This window comes from Chelonia mydas, chromosome 6 (assembly GCF_015237465.2).
Source record: "Chelonia mydas isolate rCheMyd1 chromosome 6, rCheMyd1.pri.v2, whole genome shotgun sequence".
Classification (NCBI taxonomy): domain Eukaryota; kingdom Metazoa; phylum Chordata; order Testudines; family Cheloniidae; genus Chelonia; species Chelonia mydas.
In genome coordinates, this window is record NC_051246.2 from 30,706,583 (window position 1) to 30,733,020 (window position 26,438).

Consider the following 26,438-nt stretch of genomic DNA (forward strand, 5'->3'; position numbering starts at 1 on the left):
AACAAAAAAAAAATAAAAAGTTAGTTTAACAGCTGTACAACAGTTACTTACTATCATTGTGCCAATCAAAACTCTAATACAATTTAGTATGTAAATACTTTCTCTTTAAATATTTATGGTTCCAAGTGGTTCTTCAGGATGGTAAAATAAATTAATCAAATTGAAGGAAACTTGAAACATTCAGAACATATGACCAGCAAATAACTTGTCAGAGACACAAGTATAATGATATCATTTTAAATTATACAAGAAATTGTGAAAAACATCTTTAAGCTGTATTAGTCGCGTATCCTGTGAAGAAGAAGAAGAAAGTAAAGTCTTTACTGGCCTGTAGTTTGAAGCAGTTTATTACCTTTACTTGTAAAAGTGGCTTATTATATTTGAAAAGGAAACTTGCTCTTTCTTTTAGTATGATAACTTTGTAAAAAGTTTTGGAATCAAAAGTTTAGCACTGGAAAACTTAATGTAAAGTTGATGTACGTGGATGTTCTGCAAATTCTTGCGTAACGTTAATATAACTTTCTTTACCAAGTGGCTACGCGGGCTACCCTTATCCACCTGGTGGTCCATTTCCAGCGACAACAAGTGGTCAGCACTACACTTCTCAGCCTCCTGTGACTACTGTTGGTGAGTAACTTTGAAAGTATCTCTCTTTCTGAGTTCTAGAGAAAGCGAAGGTTCCAGACGTAAGTAGACCGGGGGGGGGGGGGGAATATCACCTTTATGAAGCAGACATAAATTGCATTGTACTTGTATGGTAGTTAAAACCTGAACTTTTAAGCAGAGATACCATTTAACATGTATTGAAAAATATCCATTGTGTTTTGTTTCCTCCAGTCAGGAACTTGGTAAATTGTCTTCCTTCTATCCATAGTCTCTGATTTGTGGACTTTCTGAAGCACAATGCATATAGCCACCCTACATTTTTCTTTCCCCATTTGATAAATTGTGACATTTTTATTGCACGTGCACTGCTCTGTGTATTTGTTGTTTGTTTTAAAAAACTGTTGCCCTTATTTTAGTTATCTATTGGATTCATTTGATTTGATCCAAGAGAACCATCTCGTAAGTAGAGATACAGAGCTATAACTCTAGTTTGATAGCAGTTCCTTCCAAATGTTGTGTGTGAAGTAGCAATCACTTGTAATATGTTTACAGCCTTTGTCTCCTGCAAAATAAGTACCATAAGTAAAAACAAGAAAACACAAACAAGTTTTAAGTGTGTATGTGCTCTTTCTTATTTAGAAATGCAGTATCTTTTATTATATCCCTTGTATAGTAATTATGTATTGGGCAAACAAAATTATATCTTGAAACTGGTTTGAATGAGGTGCCTGAGGAAAATGTAAATCTAATCTGACAACTCAGGGTAAGCAGTTGACTTTATTTTCTTGCAACACAAGATGTATATTTGTTTGCACTGTAAAATCCTTTGTGGTCTTCACTTTGTTTTGGGAACTATATGGGTCATGGTGAAGGATTGGGACTGTGGTGTTTTTGAGTCCTACTTTTTGAGAATCAGCAGTGCTATCCTGGGAGGAGGGGGGCATATTTCATTTAAATGGAGGGCTCAAACTGTATCTCTTTCCGAAGGCACGATATGCCAATCTACGTCCTTGTTGCAGTATTGCTGGCCTCTGAAGTGGCTATAGCAATTGCCGCTTTAAATGCCAGACTGTATTGGCAGCACCAAAAGCACTCACTTTGGTTACCAGGAGACTCAAAAACTATGGGATGATGTGGCAACTGAAGGTAATGCAGTCCACCAGCCAAATGAATGAAGAGAGAGATGGGAGTTGGGTTGATATGTACAAGTCGGCATGGGATTTAATGCACGGGCTATTTGATCGTCTTTTCTTGCACTGAACCTTTTGAGCAGCAGTACCCAGGAGGCTGGCTCTTATGCTTATATGTTTGTACTTCCTCAGCGGTCTGGACTACTATTCTTTGAAAAGCTGGGTGACTTCCAGTATTTGATATTAGTCTCCTAGATTAGCAAGAGGGGATGAGTTGCATGAAAAAGACAGCCGTCTAATAGGAGTGGTCTCCTTACATCTGTTGTTTTGGGCCCCCTGTTAGTTGTGGGGAAGGTTTGCAACAGTATTCCCAAAATAACAATGAAGCTAGCATTTATTCTGATGGTTGGGGTGGAGGGTGTTTTGGGGTTGAGTAAGTCTGTGAAGTTCTCAAGCTCTGGCAAGACCTAGTGCAGTGGTTCTCAAACTTTTTTTTTTTCTCAGACCACTTGAAAATTGCTGAGGGTCTCGGCGGACCACTTAATGATCTTTCCAAATGTTGTTTGTACCATTAACTAACTATTGTAAAGCACTTTGGATAAAAGTGCTATATTAAAAAAAACTTAATTATTAACTTTTTTTGTTCTACAAATAAAAGCTCACAACTCATATTTTCATCTCCGTAGTTTTACTTTTCTAATGCAGTGGATGTGCCCTCTCTCCCCCCGCCGCAGCAGCCCCCAAGCTTGGGATGGGAAGGAGGGCCATTTCTCCCCAGCAGCCGCAGCCCTGGAGCTGGGGAAAGTCGCCTCTTTCTCTGGCTGCCGCAGCCCTGCACATCTCAAATTCCCCCACCACCCCCTCTTCTCATCCCACTGCCCCCTCCTACCTACCCCTTAGTCCCCTTCAAGGCCACCACCTCACCTTACATGTGCGTCTTCTCCAGGGTCCAGGCACCTAATTAGTGGAGCCATGCCTGCACGGCTCCACTAATTAGGTGGGTGGCCCTTCATTCTTTCATGTGCGGCCACCCAGGCGCGCATCTTAGAGGGAACTATCCACGGACCACCTGAATGGAGCTTGCGGACCACTGGTGGTCCACGGAGCACAGTTTGAGAACCTCTGACCTAGTGTATTTCAGGACCTTCATCACGATAGGAGATAAAGAATATATATTTGCCATTGTGGGACCATTCCAAAGGGACATGAACATGGATTGCCTTCTGTAGATTTTTATATCCAGTACAGGCACTAATTACCAGCAAAGACGTCTGAAGGAAGGTAAATTTTTCTTCATGTACGTGAGGGGACACGTTTGTCTAAACAGATACTGGAAGAAGACTTGGTCTCCCAGATTATGGTTAAATATGACACATTTAGGATTTATGCATGTGCCTCACTTGTGGTCTTGGCTTTTCCAAAGTATGGAGTATGGCAGAGTGAGCCACGTTTAAGGGAGTTGAGGGGCTGTTAGGCCACATACAATTTATAAAGGTGGAGTCCAGACGAAAGCATTAATATTTGTTTGTGTTCTCTTAATAGCAGATGCCAGAAGAAAGCAGAAGCAGGTATGGATTTGTGGTCATTCGTATGTTTTCTGGGCAGAAAAACGGGCACTCGTAAGAAGCTTTGGTCCACAGCTGGGCATTCGAGTGGAGGATGCCAAATTGCACTGGATAGGAAAGAGCGGCATGATGTGGGATCAGTTAATACCCACTCTGTTTCATGCACGAAGGCGTCTGCCAGATCCTGATGTGCTGGTGATACACCTGGGAGGAAATGATCTGGGGACAACAAAATTTGTGGATCTTATAATCCGAATTAAGAAAGATTTAGGATTTATCAAGCACACATTCAAGAATGTCATTCTGGTCTGGTCAAACATTGTGCCCCGAAAGGCATGGAACCAAGAAGAGACCTATAGATTCATGGATAAGAACAGAAAAAAAGTCAATAGGGAAATTGGCAACTTTATGAAGTTTATTGGAGGGTGTGTGATCCGACACGATTCCCTTGTACCAGAGTCTCCGGGTTTATTCCATCTAGATGGTGTTCTCTTATCTCAAAGTGGTACTGATGTCTTCAACCTGGATTTACTGAGTGTTTTGGAGACTTTGATATGACTTTGGAGGAAGTTTGACGTTATTGGCCATGTTTTGACGTAGGAACCTCACCAGGGGTAGGGAATACACTATAGGAGGATTCCCAATGATATGGGGATACTTTGGTAGTGTTTGGAGTTGCCATCGCTCATGTGGGAGAAACAGTACTGGTTGCTGAATACATTTCGAAGTTTGATAATAGTGTTTGTGGCACATAATATTTGTTACCCCACTATTAAAATGAAATGTTATTCCCAGACGCTAAACTTTGTTGTTCTGCAAGGTCTATTTAACACTTTATTTTGAGCTTCATATGATTAATTTATGTAATTTGTTTAAAGGGACACTGCCAAATAGTTTTTACCCCTTTTTTTAATACACTATCTTCTGTGTGCAAAATCATTCAGTAGTAGGTAGCTTTGTGATAGGAGCTAAGGTATAATAAGTGAACTTTTTGAAGCATTTCATTATTAGAGATACAGTAATACGAACTGTAGGGACATATTCATGATGACATTTTCTGACACAATATGCAACTTTAAAAAAATGTAAAATCGGAAGGTAGGTTGTCTGACAGAGCAGGACACTGTGAGTTGAGACTTCTGGGTTCTATTCCTAGTTCTGCCACTATTTTATTATGGAAATAAGTCAGTTAACTTCTCCATGCCTCTGTTTACCTGTCTGTAAAATACATAATAATTACCTCAGAGGGGCATTTGACAGTTCAGATGACAGTTACTGTAGAAGTTCAGTCTTGTTGCTGTGAAGGTATAGACTCTTGACATAATGTCCTTTTAAAATAACCAACTATTTTTATAGACTTGAATTTGTTAAAGTATAGTATTTTTGGTTCTTTTAAAGATGGTTGAAAACAGATTCTTTTCTTACCAGTTTTGTCCTTTTCCATCTTTCCAGCAGTTTTCCTCTTTCTAAAAAAGCATAAAATTAACAATTTTGTGCTTGCGCCCAATATCTTTGATGTTTGCAGTGTAGCCCTGGCAAAAGTGTCTGATGCTCCAGAACAGTAAGAAACATTCTTGCTTTTATTTTGCTTCTTCAGAATTGAAGCCGTTTAAAACTTTCTTATATTGTGTATTTTCTTTTTCTTTGAAACTGCCTGACTGATTCACTTGAAACTCAGGTTTTTTCTGTCTTGAAATTGCTATAAACTGCTTGACAGTGTCTCTTTAATTTAGCGATCATGTAGAAAACTGCAGCATTTTCCTTCCAGTAATTGTTGCAGTATATTTATATGTTTGTTGTAGGGAAAAAGCTTTGGGCCTGGTTTACAATTTATTTTTTGCATATAGCCAACCAGCACTAAAATTTAATTTTGTTAGTTGGGAGTGCTGAGCTACTACAAAACAAAATATTGTGAAACGTATTAGCAAATATATTATTCCATATAGTTAAGATTTAAAAAATTAAATTTTGTAGAAAAGAATTTTAATATTTCAAAAATCTCCATCTTCTCTCCTGTCTCAGATATGTGTTACATAACATTTGTTAATTTGTATTTAAAGTAGTTTTGGTCAAGGAACCCATTTTATTTTCTTAAATGAAGACTCCTGTCAGTATTTTGATAGCTCCTTGATGCAGCAATTTGCATTTGGAAATCCCTTTATGACAGGACTTGAGAAAGGAATTGCTTTAACCTTACCAGGTGCCCCTTCTCCCCATTTTCTCTTTAATCAAGTCTTCATCCAGAAACATACTGGTTATGCAGGGAATTGCCTGCAAAAGGACACTTGTCAGAGGCAGGGGAGAGGTGAGTACTAGGAGTGGAGGAGTGTTTATTCTCTACTATTCTGGTCTTACATTACTCAAATTCCCAGCCTTGCCAACCTTTTTGGAGGAGGAATAAGGAAGCCACAGTTTAGTAGAAAACACCAAAGTCTGTATACAGGACTCTAAGGCAAAAGTAATAGAATATAGGACACTGTGCAGGCTAAAAGTTAGTTTGGTGAAGCTTGCAGTAGGGATATTGGAAAAGATTTATTTGAGTATTAATCTCTGTTCTTGAATACCTCTGAAGGTTTCCCTGCTGTACAGGGAAAATTTGTAGCCTTTAGAGGAACTGGGGCTGACTCCCTCACACACTGGGAAAGGTTCTGCTCAATACGTACATATCAAGGACTTAGAAGCACTTCCGCCACATATGGCATGGGTACGTGTTGCACCCTACACTTGGAATAGAATGTTCCCCGATGGAAGTTACCTACACTCTGGCGAGGTCTACAGTCATATTTATACCTTTTTGATGTTGAACGATGTTGATGATTAATGCATTTAATTTGTATAACTTGGTGATTGTGTTTTACAAATAAAGTTGTAGCCTTTACTTTTTAGTGATCTTGTGGTGTTTTAATGAACACATGACATGGAAGGATGTGAGTTTACAAATTCGTTTTTGAGATAAAGTGCCTTTGTGGCTATTAACTCCAGCCTGTTGAAATGTTACTCGGTACTAAAACATACTAAAAATACTTTCATAACAGTTTCTAACTTAGTCTGTATATTTCAAAAAGTTTAAATGCACATCAAAGTTAAATACCTCAGTTAAGACGTTAAAAAAAAAAAAAAGGCAATAGGTCATAATACAAATAGTTCAGCCTGATCAACACGTATTTGTGACTGAGTATGACTTTGTTGCTATAGATCTTGTTAAGGCAGACAGTATTTAGTAATCACTGCGGTTGAGTATCTGTTGGTTTATATCTTTCAACCTTTGGTCAAAATGTAGTACTTAAGGTGCATAGCATTAATTGTGTAAATGTTGTTGTTTGCTGTTAAGCGATAGCAGTGGCGAATGTATGTTGTCAAGATTTCTTTCGTATTCTCTCCATTTGGTGGTATTCTTGGAGTTACTGAGATTGGTTTGCAGAAACCATTGTCTTGTTGGGTGTTTTTGCTCAAGTTTGCCTGTGAGTGCTTGTATGCACACGGCGCATGTAAACATCTTCTGCGGGGTCTGTTTTAGTTTGCAGAATTCTGTTGGAGTTCCTGTTCTGGTCTGTAGGTAAGTAATCCTTTTATCTAATCAACGGAGACAATATCTCAAAAGATGGTGCAAATATATTGATTGTTGGGATTAGGTTCTTTAGCATCTGTTCTTATTTTCGTTGGTTTTATCAAAAATAGGTGGTCTGAGTTTTCTGTTCATGTTAATGAAAATGCGTAGTTGTCTCAACAAGTGTATCTGTTTTCTGATATATTCTTTGCGTAAATTTGTACCCTTGAAGCTGATCTGGGGCTAGAAGATAGTCATTGGAAATTTGCTGACATGTACATGCTGAACATGTATTTGCAATTTTGCATTTGATTTGCATTAGCCTTTGTTGCTTGGGAGATGTTTCTATCCAAGGGTGATCAAATAGTTTCTTCATAACAGCATCCTTCTAGCTAGATTCTGGCATTTAGCCACAAACCCTAGCAGGGGAGAGTGCATTGCTGTCCCATCCTAGGGAGAGCTTAGGAAGGGATTGTGCCTCAGGCATGCAGAGTTTCTTCTTGGTGCAGAGAGGGAGGAGTGCAGAGGGTGTACTATCCAACAGGATGATATGACCAGTTTTCCTCTCCCAGCCTGTGGCCCACATGGCCCTCCCGAATGAAACAATGTTTTTTTCTACTTGGGGATAAGCATAAATGGGAGGAAGGGGAAGTTCCCCATTGGAGTACATGGCAAAGAGGGGGTGTTGCATTGACTTCCACCTTCTCTGGAGCCATAAGCACTCTCAAGGGTGCAGGGAAGGAACAATCCCTTAGCTTCCCCAAGCATGGGAACTGAGATTGCCCTGATACTTGTGCAAGATTTGCCACGGCAGGAAAGGTTCCTTGAGCCCTCCCCTTTATCTTATCATATTTCTTGGCAGGGTTCAAAAGTTTAGTTCACATTGCTCTTCAAAGTAATCACACTTGATTTTTGCTCTTCACTGCAGTGTACTAACTGCATTATAGTTATGGCTGGAAAAGCACTTCATTTTAAGGCTCTGTTTTCAGACTCTCTACGTAGCATCTGTTTTATAGTGGAGTGCCAGCTCCACTATAGTTAAATTTGAGTAGATACACAGTTAATCTGCCTGTTTCATGCCAGTAGAGATGGGAATAATGTTATGCTTGCTTGATTTATTGCATGTTTGATTATGCATAAACTGACAACTACTTACATTGGTTACTTGTAGATGTACATGCATCACCATTTCATGAGGTAGGATTTTTTGAGCTGTCAGATCACTTGCATGCATCCTGCCTTAAACCAGCTTGACAACATGATTTATCTCACTGAGCTGCTTGATGATTTTAAAGGGCCCCTCCCAGGCAGCTTGGAGTTTATTCTGCCACTTTGGAATGAGTGCCATAACTTTATTCCCTGTTCCATGTGACCTGGCCTGTGCCTTGTGGTCATACCAAACAGTCTCTCTCTCAGGCTTTAACTAGGTTCTCCTAAGCAAAATCCAGGAGTTCTGTGAGCCTTTCCCTGAAGGACAATATATACTCTACTGCTTCCCCCTCAGGAGAGGTCTTAAGCTCCCACTCATCCCTCACTTGGTTCTAGGGTTCCACACCCTCCTTCCAAAGAGCAATGCAAAAGGGGAAAACTGGTTTCTTAGTGAATTTCTCTATAGGCAGACAGTAGATACAGTAAACACTTGTCCCAATCATGCGACTGCTGTTCTACAAAAGTTTCCAGCATCATTTTAAGTGTCCTATTAAATCTTTCCACCAGTCCTTTGGCTTGAGGGTGATATGCAGAGGCCCACAAGTGTCTGACCCCATGTTTCTCCCGTAAGCCCTTGTGAAGGGTTGATATGAAAATGAGCCCCTGAGGAACTTGCTGGGGGGGAAGCCCATCTTGCTGAAAATTGACAAGAGAGCATCAGCATCTGTGCCTGCCTCTACGGAGGACAGAGTTGCAGTCCTGCAGGATAGCAAGTAGCATAATCTATCACCCCTAGTACGAATTTCTTTCCAGTCTGGAAAAGCGGCAAAGAGTCCTAACTAACTAACTGACGTATTGGAGCATAAGCTTTTGTGGGTAATACCCACTTCGTCGGATGCATGTAGTGGAAATTTCCAGAGGCAGGTATAAATATGCAAGCAAGAATCAGGCTAGGGATAACGAGGTTAATTCAATCAGGGGGGATGAGGCCCTCTTCTAGCAATTAAGGTGTGCCCACTAAAGGAGGAGAAACTGCTTTTGTAGTTGGCTAGCCATTCACAGTCTTTGTTTAGTCCTGAGCTGATGGTGTCAATCTTACTACGGGGTCCCACAGTATCCATGGTCCAGCCTCAAAAAAGGTTCCTCTATTATCGTAGTGGCCTCTTGACTGCTTTACACTTTCTTGAGCTTTTTACACTTCTGGTAGGAATCACATGTTTTGAGTATTCTTTGACTGTCTCAAAAACTCTAGGCCAGTAAAAATTATGCAACAGCCTGTGTTTTGTGTGCTGGATCTCCCCATGTCCTGAAAAAGGGATGTCATCGGAGAAGTTTAACGTCTTAAGATGATACTTCTGGGACACCACTAACTGTCTCCTGGTACTCCAAGTCTCTGTCTCCCCTGGGGGAAACCATTCCCTGTAAAGGAGTTGCTTATTCCATGGGAATCTCTCCCTGCATTCCTCAGATAAGAGGGCTTTCAGAACTTGGACTGGCCACAACAGCCCTCACCTTCTCTAAGGAGGGATCAGGCTGCAGCTCTGTTTGGAACACAGCTGCCAGGGCAGGGAGCGTAGCCTGCTCCTCCCTGCTAAACTCATCCTGTTTCCCCCTCTTGGCTGGGATATCATCCAAAGCAGCACTCAACTCAGCACATTCTCACAGGCTGGAGGGGACAGTTGTGCCAAATGGCAGGGGAACAGAGGCGGCCTCTCAAGTAAGTAGTCCCAAGTCATTTTTAGGAAGGAACTGGTATTCTTCTCAACTGCGGATCTTAATTTTTTACATAAAAATGTTTGTTTCTTGCTGCTACAGTGTTGTGGCTTGTATAGATGAAGGACTATTAAAATGTCCTGTTAGGTCACACTTATAAGCATAACACGCAGTATGTCATTAGGGATCAAGTGTACAGCATTTTATTTGTTATACTGTGACATTTAAATAGGCTTTTTGATTAGTGAGCTTAATTTCAGTTTCTTCAAAGCAGTTTTTTTCAGTCTTGTCCCATTCATTATCCTTCTGATTCTGTTACGGGTCTGAAGTTGCTGTAAGGTCACTTGTGAAACCAGACTCTGCGTAGTAAAGGTTAAGTGTCTGAGTGCTCCTAGGGATTAATGGCTATGTGCCATAAAAATCTTCCCAAAGCTGGGCTAATTATGGAAGTGACAGAAAATGCTAAGGGTTCATGCTCTGTAAGGAGCCACATTGAGATTGTTTCAAAATGAAACCTTACATGTGCAAGGAGTTAGTAGAAATCCACCATTTCCTGTTTCATTAACGTTTTTTGTCATCTGAATTTCCATTTTTAAGATTAAGATGTCTTCCCTAATATTTCCCTCCTGGCTTATTATTAAAATGTCTTGTACAAAAGTGTCCTAAATAAGGGATTTTCAGAAAACAGCTAGTATTGATCATTGACTTTGGTTTTGCTTTATAAATGTATATTATATTTAAAAGGAGTGACTAGAATCTTGTGAACTCTCACATTCATGATCTGAATGTCTGGATGGTTACAATTCACTTCTTCTCATAATTACAGTTGTCTGGTAGTGAGTATACTCTCTTGTTCCTTTGGGAAACTTTACAGGGCTAAGAATGTTTAAACCTCTCCTGGCTACCATAACCCACTGCTTTCTCTTTTCCCCTTCTGCCCATCCCTTACCTCACAAATAATTTCATATAAAAGTGATGGTAAAATCTTTGCAATATAATAAAACAATGTATATAACTCATTACTTCAGTAAATAATAAGATTTATATTCAGTTACTGTAAATTAAAGGGTTTGGTTCCCCTCTATGGTGTTCCTGTAGAAAGTGCTAGTCCTGTCTCCTCAGCATTGAAGCATCCTTGAGAAATTGCTTTTGGTTTATGTGCCGTTTCACATACTTTCATTGCCACATGTGATAGGTGTTTACAACTTTTAACAAAATATTGTAGATGTCTTTATTGACCAGTAAAGTGCCTGAGTGACATGAGCTAGAAATGACACCTAAATGAAATGTACTGTATATACATTTTTATGAACCAGACAACATCATCTTTTTAATCTATAAATCAGCTTCTACACGAGGGGTATTTAGTCTATTAATAGATGAATTGTACAAGAAGCTTGTATAAGTTTTATATATAAAATAAAACAGTAATGCCTACTGGCTCTGAATAGGTGCCATTAGGTTTAGAACTTTGTGCTGCATCTCCTGCATAGAACCATTAACATGCAACACATGCTAAATGAGTCCATTACTACTTGGTGAAAAATATAAAGCTGGCATTGCTTTGTTATAATTTTTCTATCATGAAAAATTAATGATCAGAAATATTGATGATAGATTTTTAAGGTACGTTTTTCAGTAGTTTTAAACGACTTTCTGAACGTGTGGGATTGTAAAACAGATTTATCACAATATGCCGTACGTCTTTCTAGTATTTATGGGGTAGATAAGGTAACTCATTGAAGAGAAGTTTTTATTTCTTGAAAAGTTTTCTACATTCTCGTTTGTTGCTTGTTGTGACTAAAAATGACTTGGCTTAAAAACACCTGATTCATCTTTATTCTGTTGACCTGGATGAGGGTGTGTACCTTTGGCTCATTTAGCAGAGTTTGGTGAGTTGATAATATAGGTATTGCATGAGTTGGTTTTTTTTTTTTTTTACTATTATCCTTGTTTCAGTTGGGTGGCTTCAGGCTTTGAAATAACTGGATGGGAGAAGCCTTTGTGTTGGGAGCAGGAGAAAGGAAAGGATGAGGGGAGAGCCATGGGCTTTGGAATATAGCTTCTAAGATCTGTGGGAGCAGGGATAGCAGTAGAATGGGGGACAAGCAGAGGCCTAATGTATAGTTTCTAAGCCCAACATAGACTAATGAAGAGCTCCTAAATTCCATGTAGACTTTCATGGAGTAACCCTTGGGAAACATTCTAAAAACAAACAATTTCCAATACCTAATAATTTAGGTAAACTTGATTTACGCCCCCAGAAATTTACTGATCAGTAACATCAGAGTACTTGTAATTTCTGCTTTAAAATAGCATTCTTTTTACTAGAAAAACCAGAAAGTTCAAAGTAAGTGTGCTAGAGTATAGTTATGGAAAATGTATTGTCATAAACCAAATGAATCTAGCTAACACAGGCACAAAGATGCAAATACTGATTTAAAGCATAGCTAATACATACACTGTTAAGGCTAGAGTCTGTAGTAACAGCCTTCCAACTTCTGTTGGCTTAAATTTTAATAGTTCATATCATTTTTAGAGTAGATCTTTATTATTTTCAGATATAGCAGCTCAGTCTTAACCTTTTGGAAAAGTTTAAATAATATATGCATCCCAGAAGAGGACTCTTTCTTTTATAGTTATTCTCTTATAAAACTCCTTTGTGCATCAAAAAGGTAAGCGATACACTGAATTCTTGGCCAAGGTATATTCAGTGTGGTGCAGAGTAAGTGTTCTTGGCCCATTACTTGTGGCATTGCCTTTACCTGCAACATTCTGGATATTAATCTGTAACTTTAAGACACAGACGCTGTAGAGATCAATGCTGGTCTAAACACAGGTCTCTTCTTATTTGGAGTTAACATAGACAGCTTTATAGCACTGCAAAATCCAATGTGAAAAATATATTTGATTCCTGATGTAAATAATATCTGCATATACCCATCTTAGAGTATTTTCTGATGCTCTTGATTTCAGAGTTCAAAATCTCAGATTAGATTTGATCTTGCATCTGGTCAGTCTTTCCGGTTCTTGTGTTATCTGGAGTACATGGTTGATAGCAGAAGTCTTTGCTTGAAGTATCGGCCCATTGACTATTAGCTTGTGATTATGTGGTCTATTTTCTGCTTTTATACTTTCTTCTGGTACTGTCGTAGGCTATCTCAGAGAAGATAGCCAAAACAGTTTCAAGTAAAACAATGCTATAAAAACCCAACTATTTTAAAAATAAATAAGTCTGAACCCATGATGTGTTCAGAAACAGATCTGTTCTGTTGCGCAACAAAGATGTGCACTACCTTGATGATTTTATTATGTCTGAGATGCTGACAAATGAAAGAAAGGTTTGAGTGTACTGATTTTAAAAGGTTCAGCGCAAAGTACTAGTTCAAAGACTGATTATTTAGAAAAAGGATTTGCTCATAAAGTAGATCAGATAATTGTATCGTGCTCCTTTTGCCACACAACCTGCATGCTGATTTGCATAAAGTATAATGGCATTCTTGACTGGAAGAATTGGATGTTTTTGTATGGGGGGCTTAGGCTTCTGAGAAAGAGTCAAGATTAGAAACTGGTATGAGAGAAAGCCCATTTAGTTGCTTGTAAAACTTTGTTTGGAACATTTTGATTAATTTAATGTGTTAATCAAGAGGATGCACTTAGCCATCGTTACAGCTTGGGGATAAAGTTGGTTTTATGTCACCTTTACAACTCCTCTGAACCTGAGGTCAGTCAGGGACCAGGCTATTCCCTCTTATACATTAGAGCAGCCTTAAGACTGCTCTAATTTATGTCTTAGCTGCTTGTGACCCTAATCAGTTATTCTGGCAGCTGGGGATCTCTGGGGCGTAGATATACCCTGGCTACTCCCCCTTTTCCCTAACCCACACCTACTGCAGCAGAGGCTGGGGATGTGTGGCGTTGGACACTCCACAGTGACTCCACGTCAGTGGGGGATGTTGGGAGAATCCTTCTCCAATATACGTACCAATATATATGTTGGAAGAATCCTTCACCAATCCATTTAGATGGCATTGTGGCTGTTTTGTGCTGCCAGTGTAGGTCCAGGATCCTGGACTCCAGTTCTTCCTCAAACACCTGGAAATGTTATAGTGGGTCAGTTCCTTTCCTTTCAGTTCAGGCATTCTTTGTTCTCCCAGTCCTCTCTCTGTTATACTTTTTATGTTTTGATTCCCAAAATGTATTTAATTACATGACTACAATCACACATTTAATTTTTAAAAATTACTATTTATACAAAATAGATCAAATTTCAAAGAAACTACCACAGATGTATCTACCCTCTCCTTAGGCAAAAGCCTGAAACTTGAGATGGGCTTTGCTGTGTGCCTTCAAGGTCAGCAATCTTGGCTCTGTCAGAACAGTTGAGAATGAATTCCAGAGTTTAGGCCCATCCACAGAGAACGCATGTTCTCTTCACTTCTGCCTTTCAAAATAAATGTCTGTAAGGAAATACTGAGTGGGGCAGTTACTGTACAACAGAGTATTCAGGATTGAAAGTGTTGCACACTTAATTAGGAAGAAATTTTCTGAGACATTTTAGTATGGAAATTTTTGCAGTCTGTTCACCTTTTACTTATTTAAGAATTATTTTATAGTTGGCTAATCCAGTAACTTCTTTGGTGTAACTTGATATGCACTAACCCCAAATTAAAATTACTAATATTTTTCTTATAGTTTGATTTACTCTAGATTTAATTGTTTTTCTTACGGTTTGTGGGTTCAGAAGAGTGTTTTCCCCTCTGGACCACTGTGTTGGAAAAGTAGGCTTAATTTTAGGTCTTAGTTACTTTAGCTCACTTTGGCCAGTAGGGCAGGGAATGCTGAGGAGGGAGAGGTATGTGCCTTGCACTGCTATCCTGAGATGAATTTCAGATGATATGGGAATCCCTTGACTGAATCTGAAAGGATATACAGTCATCAGTCAAGAGGCCCGTAGTGAAAAAGTAAAGGAAGTGATCTTGAAGATATAACTTTTTTTCCCAAACATATTCTCAGTTTTAGTCTTTAGAGGTATGTGACTCTTGAGGGAATTAGCCTAATTCATAAAACTCTTTCCGCTTTGTGATTTGCGTAATTTTGAGAGATTTTGGTTTGGCTATACACTGAGAGTATGATATGCGTGATGTTATGACAACGTCTGTATTTCGACAACTTGACTTTATCCCTGTGTAAATGGCTTTCTTGGGTGTTTTCTCTTTTCTGAAGTTTCCCTTGCAGCAACAGGGCTTCAAAACTATACAAAGTTCAGCAATATAAAGGTTGCACAGTCCGGTCACGCAGGTTACTACAGTGATTCCTGTTGCTGCAGTTGAGATTTAGTGTATCTCAAAGTAATTACGTGTAAACCAGAAGTATAAGAGAAATTGCAAAGCTGTGTATTATTCTTTAATAGATAACAGTTAAAGTGATTTGTAATGGAGACTGGAATGATTACTTTTTCAGTGCAGGGATATCAACATGAAATTGGAGAGACTGAAGTTTTCTGCATTGTATACATGCAACATTTTTCTGCAACAAATTGAAAGGTTTACTTTATCTTTTTAATATGTACAGTAATTAGTCTAGCGGAGGACATATAGCTACTTGCTCTGAAAGTGTGATCTGCAGAAAAAATTGTATTAATCCACCTAAAGGCTAATGCATTTAATGTTACGTTCAAAGAAAGTGACTAAGAAAATCTTGGCAGAGAGTTGATTTACATGATTGTTTACTTTTTTTCTCTCGCACTTGCTAGTATTGAATCCCATGTGAAAATAGTATTTGCTTAGTAACTGTAAATTACAGGTCACACATACCTAGTAACCACTTTACTGTGGTAATCTCATTTTATATTGTTTAATAATAACAACGTTGATTATTCATCCCAAGTTAATTATCATGATTATTACATAGCACTTACAAGTTTGTTACAAAGGAAAATATCTTTTACGTAATACCATCTAACCTTTTTGCAGAGTATATGGAAATTGGTTTTGGATCTAATTGAGTGTACTTACCCAGTAATCTGTAGGAGTCTATAAATGTTTCTTACATTTTATGTACCAGGTGAAACCTATGAGTTAGAGCAGGGGTGGCCAACCTGAGCCTGAGAAGGAGCTGGAATTTACCGAAGTACATTGCCAAAGAGCCACAGTAATACGTCAGTAGCCCCCCATCAGCTTCCCCCTGTTCCCAGTCCCTCCTGCCAATCAGTGCCTCTCCCTCCCTCGCTGCACCTTCCGATCAGCTGTTTTGTGGCGTGCAGGAGGCTCGGGAGGGGGAGGAGTGAGGGCACGGCAGGCTCAAGGGAGAGGACGGGAAGGGGTGGAGTGGGAGCAGGGCTGTGGCAGAGCCAGGGGTTGAGCAGTGAGCACTCCCTGGCACATTGGAAAGTTGGCGCCTGTAGCTTCAGCCGCGGAGTCGGTGCCTATGCAAGGAGTCGCATATTAACTTCTGAAGAGCCGCATGTGACTCTGGAGCTACAGGTTGGCCACCCCTGAGTTAGAGTAACTGCAGCCAAGCTGCAGCTAGCCATATTCTTTTGTTTGCCCAGATTAATTAGGCCGCTTTAACTGAATTACAATAGAAGTTAATTGTATAATTCACTTATACAGAATCTTCTTACAGTTGGCTAACTTTATCGCTCTAAATGGGTGAATAAAGCAAATGTGGTTATCCGCTAAAGCCAGATAAAATAATTTAGCCAGGAGAAAAACTTCTGAAAACTTTCCCTAGATATTAAGTAATTTTATTATAAGTAAATGCCTAATGTTAGATACCTAGTGTGACCCTGAATGGTTACTTCTTATTATAACACTGCTACATACTCTTAGTCTACTGAAATATAAGATTAACATTACTCCTGATATACAACAGTTAATTAAGAATTGCTGTTTTTCAAAGGAGAGTTGTAACTAAAAATGCATCCTCTGTGACGCAAGGCTTTCCCCCCCGCATTTTTGGCTGAATGATGGTAATAATCATGAAATCAATTGGGAAGAGTAGGACCTCAGAGAAAACTTTAGGCCCTTAACCCCATCCAGTAATTAGTCCTCAGCAAATGCCATGTTTCTAGGTTCACATATATGTTTGTTTGCAAATACACAAGATAGGCCAGTCAACATCTCATTTTTGTTACTTAAATGAGAGGAAACTCTGAAAAGTACAGTTGTGCTTCATATGATGTTTTTTGATTTTGAGGATTTTGGGAGTTGTTGTTTGCAAAATACGCTCATCTAAGATCTACTGACATTTTGCATTTCCCATTTTCGTAGAGTCTTCTGAAGTTGGAAAATGAATTTTTCTTATGACTGAGCAGCAGTCCTTCCATGAGATTATTAAATAACAAAATCCTGAATTAACACAGGCTTTTTTAATCAGCTATATTTTTAATTAAGATGACTGGAAGCTTTCCTACAATCTGGAACACGTACTAAGCATTAATTGTCTGGAAAGGCAGTTGCACAATGCAAGTACATCATATGCTCAACATTTCTGTAGGGTGTAAAGGAAATCTTGGACAATTCCCCTCCTCCCACACACAAATTGTATTCAGTAATAACAGAAAACAATAGTCTAATCTTGGGTCCTAGCATTAATGCAATATCTTACATTTGTTGCCTGCAGTTAGAAAGGTAACATCCCAGGCCCAGTTGTTTTCATCCTTTTCCGATTATAGCAACTTTTGAATGAATACAGTATAAACTTCAAGCTATATATTCACATTTTATGGAAAGATTTAATCCTTTTTACATTATGTAAATAGGCAACTATTGTACCTCTTCTTCTGTATGTCTGAGTAACTTAATAGTTTATGAAAGGCTACTGCTTATTTTATATCCCATAGGCTATGGATCTTGTTCCTGCTTGATGTTGTTTTGACTCTCACTATCCCTTTGTAGCTTTCTAGAATTTACTTTAAATAGTTCTGATCTTTTTGCTTGGGGTGAATATGAAGGGGCAACATACAAACTTTTGTCTTGCACTATATTCAAATCCAAACAATTGTATATAGTTATGCTTTTGCTTTTCTCTTTTGTGATATGTTTGTGCTTAAGTTTACAAACATTGTTAATGAAAAGAATACAAATAAAATAACAGCAATGATGTGAATGCAGGGCATTTCCTAGAGATTGACCTCTAAGATCAATGGGTTAAAATGTGCCTCAGCTTCTCTCCCAATTGGTCAGTAATCCCAAAGAAACACACTGTCTCAATCATTATTGCTTTATTAAGTTTTTTTCATTTTCAAGAGCTTTCTTTTAAGACATTTGAAAAACTAAATATAGCCAATGTTTGGGAAGTTTGGTTCAGATGTATACTTGAGTGATCAACAAAATGAACTGTGAAAACTTTTAAAACTCAGTGCTGTGCAGACTTTTGTGAAAAGTGTGTATATGCCAGTGCGTGTTAAGAATCGATCAGAGTTTTAACTGACATGTAGTTCATTATGCAGAGGGAATACTCTGGTTGGTAGTTACCCAATCTTCCTTAAATGTGCTCAGCTATACGTTTTTAGAGAGAAGAGGAGAGACTCTTGGCAGAGGAGCTGTGAACATAGCGAATGTTATGTTGGACTGTTAATTTTAACTTCGTAAGAAATTCGCTTCAGTAGTGAACAGGAAACTTAAACAAGTCTAAGAGTGATACTGGACTTTTCCATCATCTGGAGGAGAAAGAATGAATCAGTACCTGACAGTCAAGTTTTGAAGTAAAGAAGCTTGTGTGCACCTGCCTTTAGTCAGATTTAGCCACTAGAACAAGTAAAGAAATATGGAAGGTGGGATGCAAAACTCCTGAAAAATGAATATATCACTACAGAAAATAAATAGTCATGTCCTCACAAGAGATGACGAAACCAGAAAGTGAAATCTGAGGAAACTCGAAGGAGAGGCTTGGACCAGAGACTGTGTTCCAAAGGGACATTGTGGAACTGGGTACCCTAACCAGTGAATAAAACAGCAACTGATAGAACAAAGCAGCCCCAGAGACTTTAGGAAGAGTAGCCAGAAATTTACAACAGTTTACTTTGTTGTTCAGTGGACCGGAGATTATAAAAACAGCCGAATTTGGGAATGGACCAATCACACCAATGTCATGATGTCTTTTATGGATGCTCTCTGTCACCCAGATAGGTTACTCATACACAGATCATCTTAAAGAGAAAAAAAAAGACTAGTAACCAGGAAAAGATTGTAATTCAAAAAGAAGAGTTTTAATTTTAAAGATCAAGGGAGAAAGAAAAAGGATGGATGGCTGCGTATGAAAGCTGTGGGGCACTTTGAGTTGATGTTTAAGGTAAAATACAATTTTCATACTAAAGTGCTATTACTAATTTTTGTTGGTTTTGATGTTAGTGTGACATGAATAATTGGTGCTAAAGGCATACAAATATTTAAGAAAACAACATTTTTAGTAGTGTTAATGGAAATAATGTTTGAGTTAAATCAAGTGTGAGAATTTGTATGTATAAAGATTTCATGTTAAATCAAAAGGACATGTGCAAGACCGTCTAATCTGCATGAAGACAATGGGGAAAATTGCAGATTAGAAAGCACTTTGGGAGTTTGTGACTATAATGTTTTAAGGACTGCTTTTTACCTACCTATAAGGAAAGAGACTTTTCAATTGGGAACATTTTTGTGCATAAATGAAATGTTACATTTGGATTTATATTCGAATGAGATGAGAATCTACTATGTAATCAGATATAGGAAATTTAAAAGTACTGATACAGAATCGTAAAGGTTTCAAGAAATGATCTGTGTATAATTTGAGGTATCAAAAATAAACCAGCATTTGTCTTGGATGTGATTCTGTTATTGCTCATTCAGTCTTTCCCCCTTATTTCAGTGTTGAAAGCACCAATCAAAGGTTATATTCCGATAGAAAAGCATCTGCTGTGTTGTTCAGAATTAAGTTTAAAATATCACATGTGGGGTGTATCCATTTACTTCTGGCTGTTTACTAGGTTTATCCATCCTTGTTGGTAGAAAGTTTCAAACTACAGAGTATCTGAAGACCAATTTACATTCATAGGCCAGCTGTTAAACAATCATAATAGTTACATATTTGAATGTTATCTTTTATACTAAGCTCCTCTGGAGTTTGCCATAAATTCAGCCTTCTGTTAGAGACTGAAACTAACTGTGGATCTCAACTGCACTTCTTGGTGATGAGATGGGCAGCCCCTTTTTAAAATTAGGGTTGAAAGCACGGTCAGATTTTAATGTGTGCTGAGTGCATGGATACACCTTTAAATTTAGTTCATGTATGGTTTTCTGCATTTCATTGTGGCCTCTGCATTGCTTCTGAAAATTAACTAACACGGAAAAATTCATTTTATGTTCCTATCTTATATTCTTAAAGCTAGGTGCAGGGATTTAACCACTTTCTGTCAAATGGCCCTGTAACAAAGCTATCCAAAAGAGTGAGAGATAATTTTGTGCCTGTGAATTCTATTCTGCAGGTCCCAGCAGAGATGGTACCATCAGCGAGGATACCATTCGAGCGTCTCTCATTTCAGCAGTGAGTGATAAACTGAGATGGCGGATGAAAGAGGAAATGGATCGTGCACAAGCTGAGCTCAATGCCTTGAAGCGGACAGAAGAGGACCTGAAAAAAGGTCACCAAAAGCTGGAAGAGATGGTAACTCGCTTAGACCACGAAGTGGTAAGCTGATTGAGAAAGCAATGCCATATGTCTTGATTTTCAGTAGTGAAGTGAACCGTGTATGTGTACAGTCTGTTTTGAGTATAATGGAGATTCCCAGGCTTCCAGTATGTCAGTTTTAAAATGTGTCCCCTTTTTTTAGTTGAGGGGTGTGTGTGTGAGAGAGAGCGCGCGAGCAAGGAAAGTGGATGGAAATGGAGTTAAGACTATTCAACTCACTGTCCAGAATATCCACTTTATCATTTTATTTAGCAGTAGGGAAACTGTAATACATTTTATTGAAGGATATATACTCCTGAAGATGATGCTGATGTAGGGATGTGTATAACTTTCTGCCTCCATCTCTCTGATCCTATGTCCCCTCTCTTCCCCCACATAAATGATATGGAAAAAGGGGTACACAGTGAGGTGGCAAAATTTTAGATGAGACAAAATTTTTCCAGATAGTTAAGTCCAAAGCCGACTGTGAAGAGTTACAAAGGGATTTCACAAAACTGGGTGACTGGGCAATAAAATGGCAGATCACGTTCAATGTTAATAAATGCAAAGTAATGTGCATTGGAACATATAATCCCAACTATACATACAAAATAATGGAATCTAAATTAGCTGTTACCATGCAAGAAAGAGCTCATGGAGTCATTGTGGATAGTTCTCTGAAAACATCCACTCAATGTATGGCAGCAGTCAAAAAAGCTAACAGTGTTAAGAACCATTAGGAAAAGGATAGAAAAGACAGAAAAATATCATAATGCCACTATAAAAATCCATGGTACACCCACACCTGAAATACTGCATATCGTTCTGGTTGCCCCATCTCAAAAAGATACGTTAGAATTGGAAAAGGTACAGAGATGGGCAACAAAAATGATTAGGAGTATGGGACAGCTTCTGTGTGAGGAAAGATTAAAAAACCTGGGACTTCACTGCTTGGAAAAGTGAGAACTAAGGGGAGTCTATAAAATCATGGCTGGTGTGGAGAAAGTGAGTAAGGAAGTGTTATTTACTCCTTCACATAACACAAGAAGCAGGGGCCACCCAATGAAACAAATAGGCAGCAAGTTTAAAACAAACAAAAGGAAGTATTTCTTCACACAATGCACAGTCAACTGTGGAACTCATTGCCAGTGATGTTGTGAAGGCCAAAAGTACAAGTGGGATCAAAGAAGAATTCAGTAAGTTCATGAAGGATAGGTCCATCGATGGCTGTTCGCCAAGATGGTCAGATATGCAACCACATGCTCTGTGTGTGCCTAGTCTTTGACTGCCAGAAGCTGGGAGTGCACAACAGGGGATGGATCACTCAGTTGCCTGTTCTGTTCACTCCCTTTGAAGCACCTGGCATTGGCTGCTGTCGGAAGACAGGCTACTGGGCTAGATGGACCCTTGGTCTGACCCAGTATGGCTGTTCCTGTGCTCTGAACCTCACTCACGCTATGCCCCTCACTGTGTGTGGCTGCTCACCTTCCTTCAACTGTCTGTGGTGCTCATCCCTGGTGCACTGCGGGAGATTGAACAGGAGTTTCAGGAGGGGAGGGGATTAGAGCTGTCTGGTGGGGGACAGGGCCCTGCATTGAGACTTGTGCACATCAGAGGCTTCTCTTGGTACTGCTGCCTTGGTATAGCAGGAAGCTGGGCAGCAGCACCAAAAGGAGCCATTCGTGTGCCAGTGCCTCAGCACAGAAACAGTCCATTCCCAATCCTTGCCACTGTGTCAGCTCTTTGGTGCACTGGGGCAACAGCGCTGGGGAGCACTTCAGTCTCCAGTGCCATGGCATAGAGGCACTGGACTCCATCCCTACCTCAGTCTCCCTGCATAGCCCTGGACCCTCAAGCCAAGGGCCCCCATCCCCCACAACAAAACGCCTCTTCCATCCCTCATGCCCACAGATCCCTGTTAAACTAGTCATCAGAACTTGCTAATATCTCATTATGCCTCCATACGCAGCACTCACTCTGGCCTCCCACATTTTTGCTCATCCTCTCATGGCTTCTGAACTACATCTCTTCCCCTGGAGCCATCACCTTCCCAAACCCCTGCTTGCCATCTGGCTCCACAGGGTCTCTGTGTTGAGCCAGAGCCAATGAGTCTGCAAGACAGCCTTGCAGCACTGGAGAATGGGAGTAGCTGTTAGAACTGGACAATTATAGGCTAATCTTGGCAAAACTTAACGGTAGGTTGTCTTGAATGAAGGGGGATAACTATTATTGTGGGTTAACTTTACAAGATCAAAAGTATCTTATGTCCAAGATATTATCCAGATATATGTGTAATCCCTATTTTGAAACTTGTGGGGATTTTGCTTCTTTAACTAGAGGGACCTAAGAAAAAGTGAGGAAAGCAGGACAAAATTACAGAAAGGAAGGAGCATTTTTCAGTGTTTTCTTTGTAATAGTTAATATATTAACTTTAAAAAGTATATGAAAAATTCAGTTGTCCTCTGAAGGATTATTGTACAAAAATTTTAAACTAAATTCAATCATTAAAGGGCAAAATGGAGGAATTTCTGTCATGTTTAAGTACGAATCAAACACAGTCTTAACTAGGGGGTTGCTATCAGGTCTTCCATAATTTTTCATTTATATATCACTTTTCATCCCAAAGGAGACCATAGGCAGTCACAAATGTGATACAGTATGTACAACACTGAAATGTTAGCCACCTCTGTGATAGATAGTGGGAACCAGCCAGAGAACTGGCAAATCAATCATGGCATAATCATAGCCAGAATAGTATAAAATAAGTACCTCACTCTTATTCCTATTTATACATTTTAAAATAGCATTCAGTTTTACATTAGAGGAAATATCTAGAGTCTATGTGGTGGTAGAATTTAGCATAGTAAAACCCTGATACAAGTGAGCAAAGAAACTGAGAGCCAACTAGAGTTCTCAGAATTATTTTATCTAGTCAAATGCATATCAAAGTAAAATTTAAGAGGTCATCTGGATCTCAAGAACTTCAACAGAGCAAGTATTTTAAATATTTTTTTTAGGCTGAAGTCGATAAGAACATTGAACTTCTGAAGAAGAAAGATGAAGAACTTAGTTCTGCACTGGAGAAAATGGAAAATCAGTCCGAAAATAATGACATAGATGAAGTTATCATTCCAACAGCACCACTTTACAAACAGATCCTGAACTTATATGCAGAGGAAAATGCCATTGAAGACACCATCTTTTACTTGGGAGAAGCATTGAGACGTGGGGTTATTGACCTAGATGTCTTTCTAAAGGTAGGTTTCGCAAGACACTTTTGAATGTGCATTGAAAGTTACGTATTTGACTAACGTTTTGGCACTGAAAATTCCTGTGTGTCTGTCCCAAGATTGTGTTGCTGGGTTGTTGGTTTTTTTGCCAAACGGGAACCAGTAGGTTTAAAAATGTCTGCATTTTTTAAAAAGAGAACTTCAGTTAATAAAAGGAATGTCCGTGGTTGTGAAAAGTCCCTAGTTAACAGCATTGTAGACGAAAGTCCTGTGTTACTAGGCCAGGTGTAATGGTGGCAGGGCAGTGTGCCCACCTTGCTTTATCACTGTACCTTCACCCTGATTGTGGAGAAACTAAGTGTAAAGGTGAGCAGTTAGTCAGTCTCTACCCTCATTCTATCCTTGGTGGCTTTGCTGAAACAGCTAACTAAGTTTGTGGTAGTGTAGATACAGAAATGAACGCAGACCACCAACTCATTTCCCATAGCCTAATGCTCCACCATGTTCATCTTTTTCTTCCTTACATCAGATTTTTCTATTCCAAGCAGAGTTTCAAATGCTTGAGTGGCTTTGGATCAAGACATAGCCAGATACTGAAAGATGAGTAAGAGGACAGAATGAAAAACACTGTTTTAGGCATTGACTTCAGTTGGCTATTGCAGGTTGTCTGATTCTGAGGCAAGCAAACCGTATGTATGGACAGACAAAAAGATACACAGAAGCCACTTCTATAAAAGAGAATCCGCTCATTACCACTGCTTGCCTATGGATTTGTTTATTTATGAGTATGGTGAAGATTTGACACAGCTTATTAGCTAAATGTGGCAGTGATCTATTTTTATAGGTGGGTATAGAAAAGGGAAAGAAGGGGAAGAGGACAGTCGCAGCTTGTCACCTGTTTAGCTGTGGTTATCAGGCTGGGTTTTATAGGCATTACAGCAAAGGTGTCTCTTAAGGGAGGCATTTGCAGGAAGACAAGGTGCATGTGGGAGAAAGCCTGGAGGCTTTTTACAAGAGAAGCTGACAGGCGGGCAGTGAGGGCGTGGGTCATTGGCAGAGCAAAGGCAGTGATGTATGTCACAGAAAGTTATTAAGTTAGGAAGGGTGGGGTGAAGTTGTGAAGGATGCAGGGGTCCACCTATGCGGAGCCAGTTGCATACTTGGGGAGGCCGGTGTCTAGGAAATAGTTTACTGAAGTCACTTCTCTTTTTTAGTATCTCTCTGCTTTCCAGTGGTGTAAAGGCACACTAAATTGGTATGCCTTTAAGCTTTCACTCAACTTAGAAACAGGAATTGTAACTTAAATCTGACCAGCTTTACATTCCATAAAAAGGTAGCAAACACCACATAGATTCACTTTAAAAAACTTATCTCCAACATGGAATGGTAGTATAGATTTTTTTTTAATGGCTAGTGCAATAAAAGGCCTCATCCCTATGAGTCTGTTTTCATTTATAACCAAACAGGTAGTGTGGAAATATTTATCCATACTTTTTGGAATGATGATTCACAAGTATTTCAAACATCTTTTGGCCCTGTGCATACGAAATCCTTCAAATTAGATGGGAAGCATATAGCAGATATTGAGTGACTTGATTTTGACCAGTTAACTGAGCAACCAGACATTTTGCCAACCCACTTAATGACTGTCTTGGGGTCCAGGAAGGAAAAGCAAAGGGTTTGGGGATGCTGATTGTAGTCTTGTCTTAACTTCACTTATAGGTCAAATCATTTCAAGAGAGGTTGATAGGCTAAATGTTTAATTAAGGATCAGGATAAAAAATGCCATGCAGTGGGCTAAAAGATACCCCACCTGTATTTTGCAGGTGAATAAATCCACAGCGACTTTGAAACAAAGTATTAAAAATGCTTAAAATTAAACTGATTCAAAAAAACTATTTAACTTTTAAAGCTCATTGTTGTGTGCCCATCTTAGTTAATACTCACTCCTTTTATATTTCTCAAATACAATGCCTAAAGGACTCAAAAGTCTAGTAGTCTGCACCTAGGCAATCAGTACTATCGGTTCTTTTTTCTAATGATGGAAGTTCACTGACATTCCAATTTGGGGTGAGCCTTCAAATCTGGGGTTCAGCTTTAGCATCCCATGCATGGAGAGGCCAGATAATGGCTTACCATCTGGTCCTTAAGCAGCTTGGCTGTTGCATTCACCAATGTGGTCTTCACCCCAGCTTCCAACCAGTATCGTTGTCTCTCTTGGCGGCACAATAGTAATCTACAGCAATTCAATTTAATTTGTTATACGCTCCATAAAATTAAATGTTTTTACCAGATACTTAATTCACTAAAAATAAACCATAGTGAATGATACTTTTTTGAATTTGATTGCTATTTCTTAGCAGAGAAAGTGCTGTGAACTATGTGTTGCAGTTTGCAGAAAGTGTAAAGTATTTTACTTTGGGACATATCTTGAGGTACTTACTCTGTGTTTACTTAAATCAGGATTTGGTCCTGACAGTGTAAATATCCATTTCCAGAAATAAACATCACATTTGACTCAGATTATGCAAAGTATTAAAATTTTGGATCGCAGATAATCTCAGATTGTAATGAAGACCATACTAAATTGTATCTTCTCTTTCCCCAGCATGTACGTCTTCTGTCGCGCAAGCAATTCCAGCTGAGAGCACTAATGCAGAAGGCAAGAAAAACTGCTGGACTCAGTGATCTGTACTGACCTCTCTGACTTTAACTGGGAAGTAGGGCTCCTTAAGAAACAGTCACTCTCTTTTAATCAGTAGGTGCCCAGAATAAGTTATTACATCATTCAAGTGTAAGATATTTTGAATCAATAATATATTTTCTTTTTCTTTTTGGTAAAGACTAG

The 26,438-nt window shown here is 39.0% G+C and overlaps 1 protein-coding gene across 1 annotated transcript in view; it reads left to right on the forward strand.

Annotated features, from left to right (window-relative positions):
* TSG101 (tumor susceptibility 101) overlaps positions 1 to 26,289 on the forward strand; it is a gene marked incomplete at both ends in the record, with an annotated part of 46,675 nt that extends 20,386 nt beyond the window's left edge. Inside the window, 4 exon segments of the mRNA NM_001290672.1 lie at positions 533 to 627; positions 20,179 to 20,381; positions 23,378 to 23,617; positions 26,199 to 26,289. Coding sequence (NP_001277601.1) covers positions 533 to 627; positions 20,179 to 20,381; positions 23,378 to 23,617; positions 26,199 to 26,288 — 628 coding nt within the window.
* Between the last annotated feature and the right edge of the window lie 149 nt (positions 26,290 to 26,438).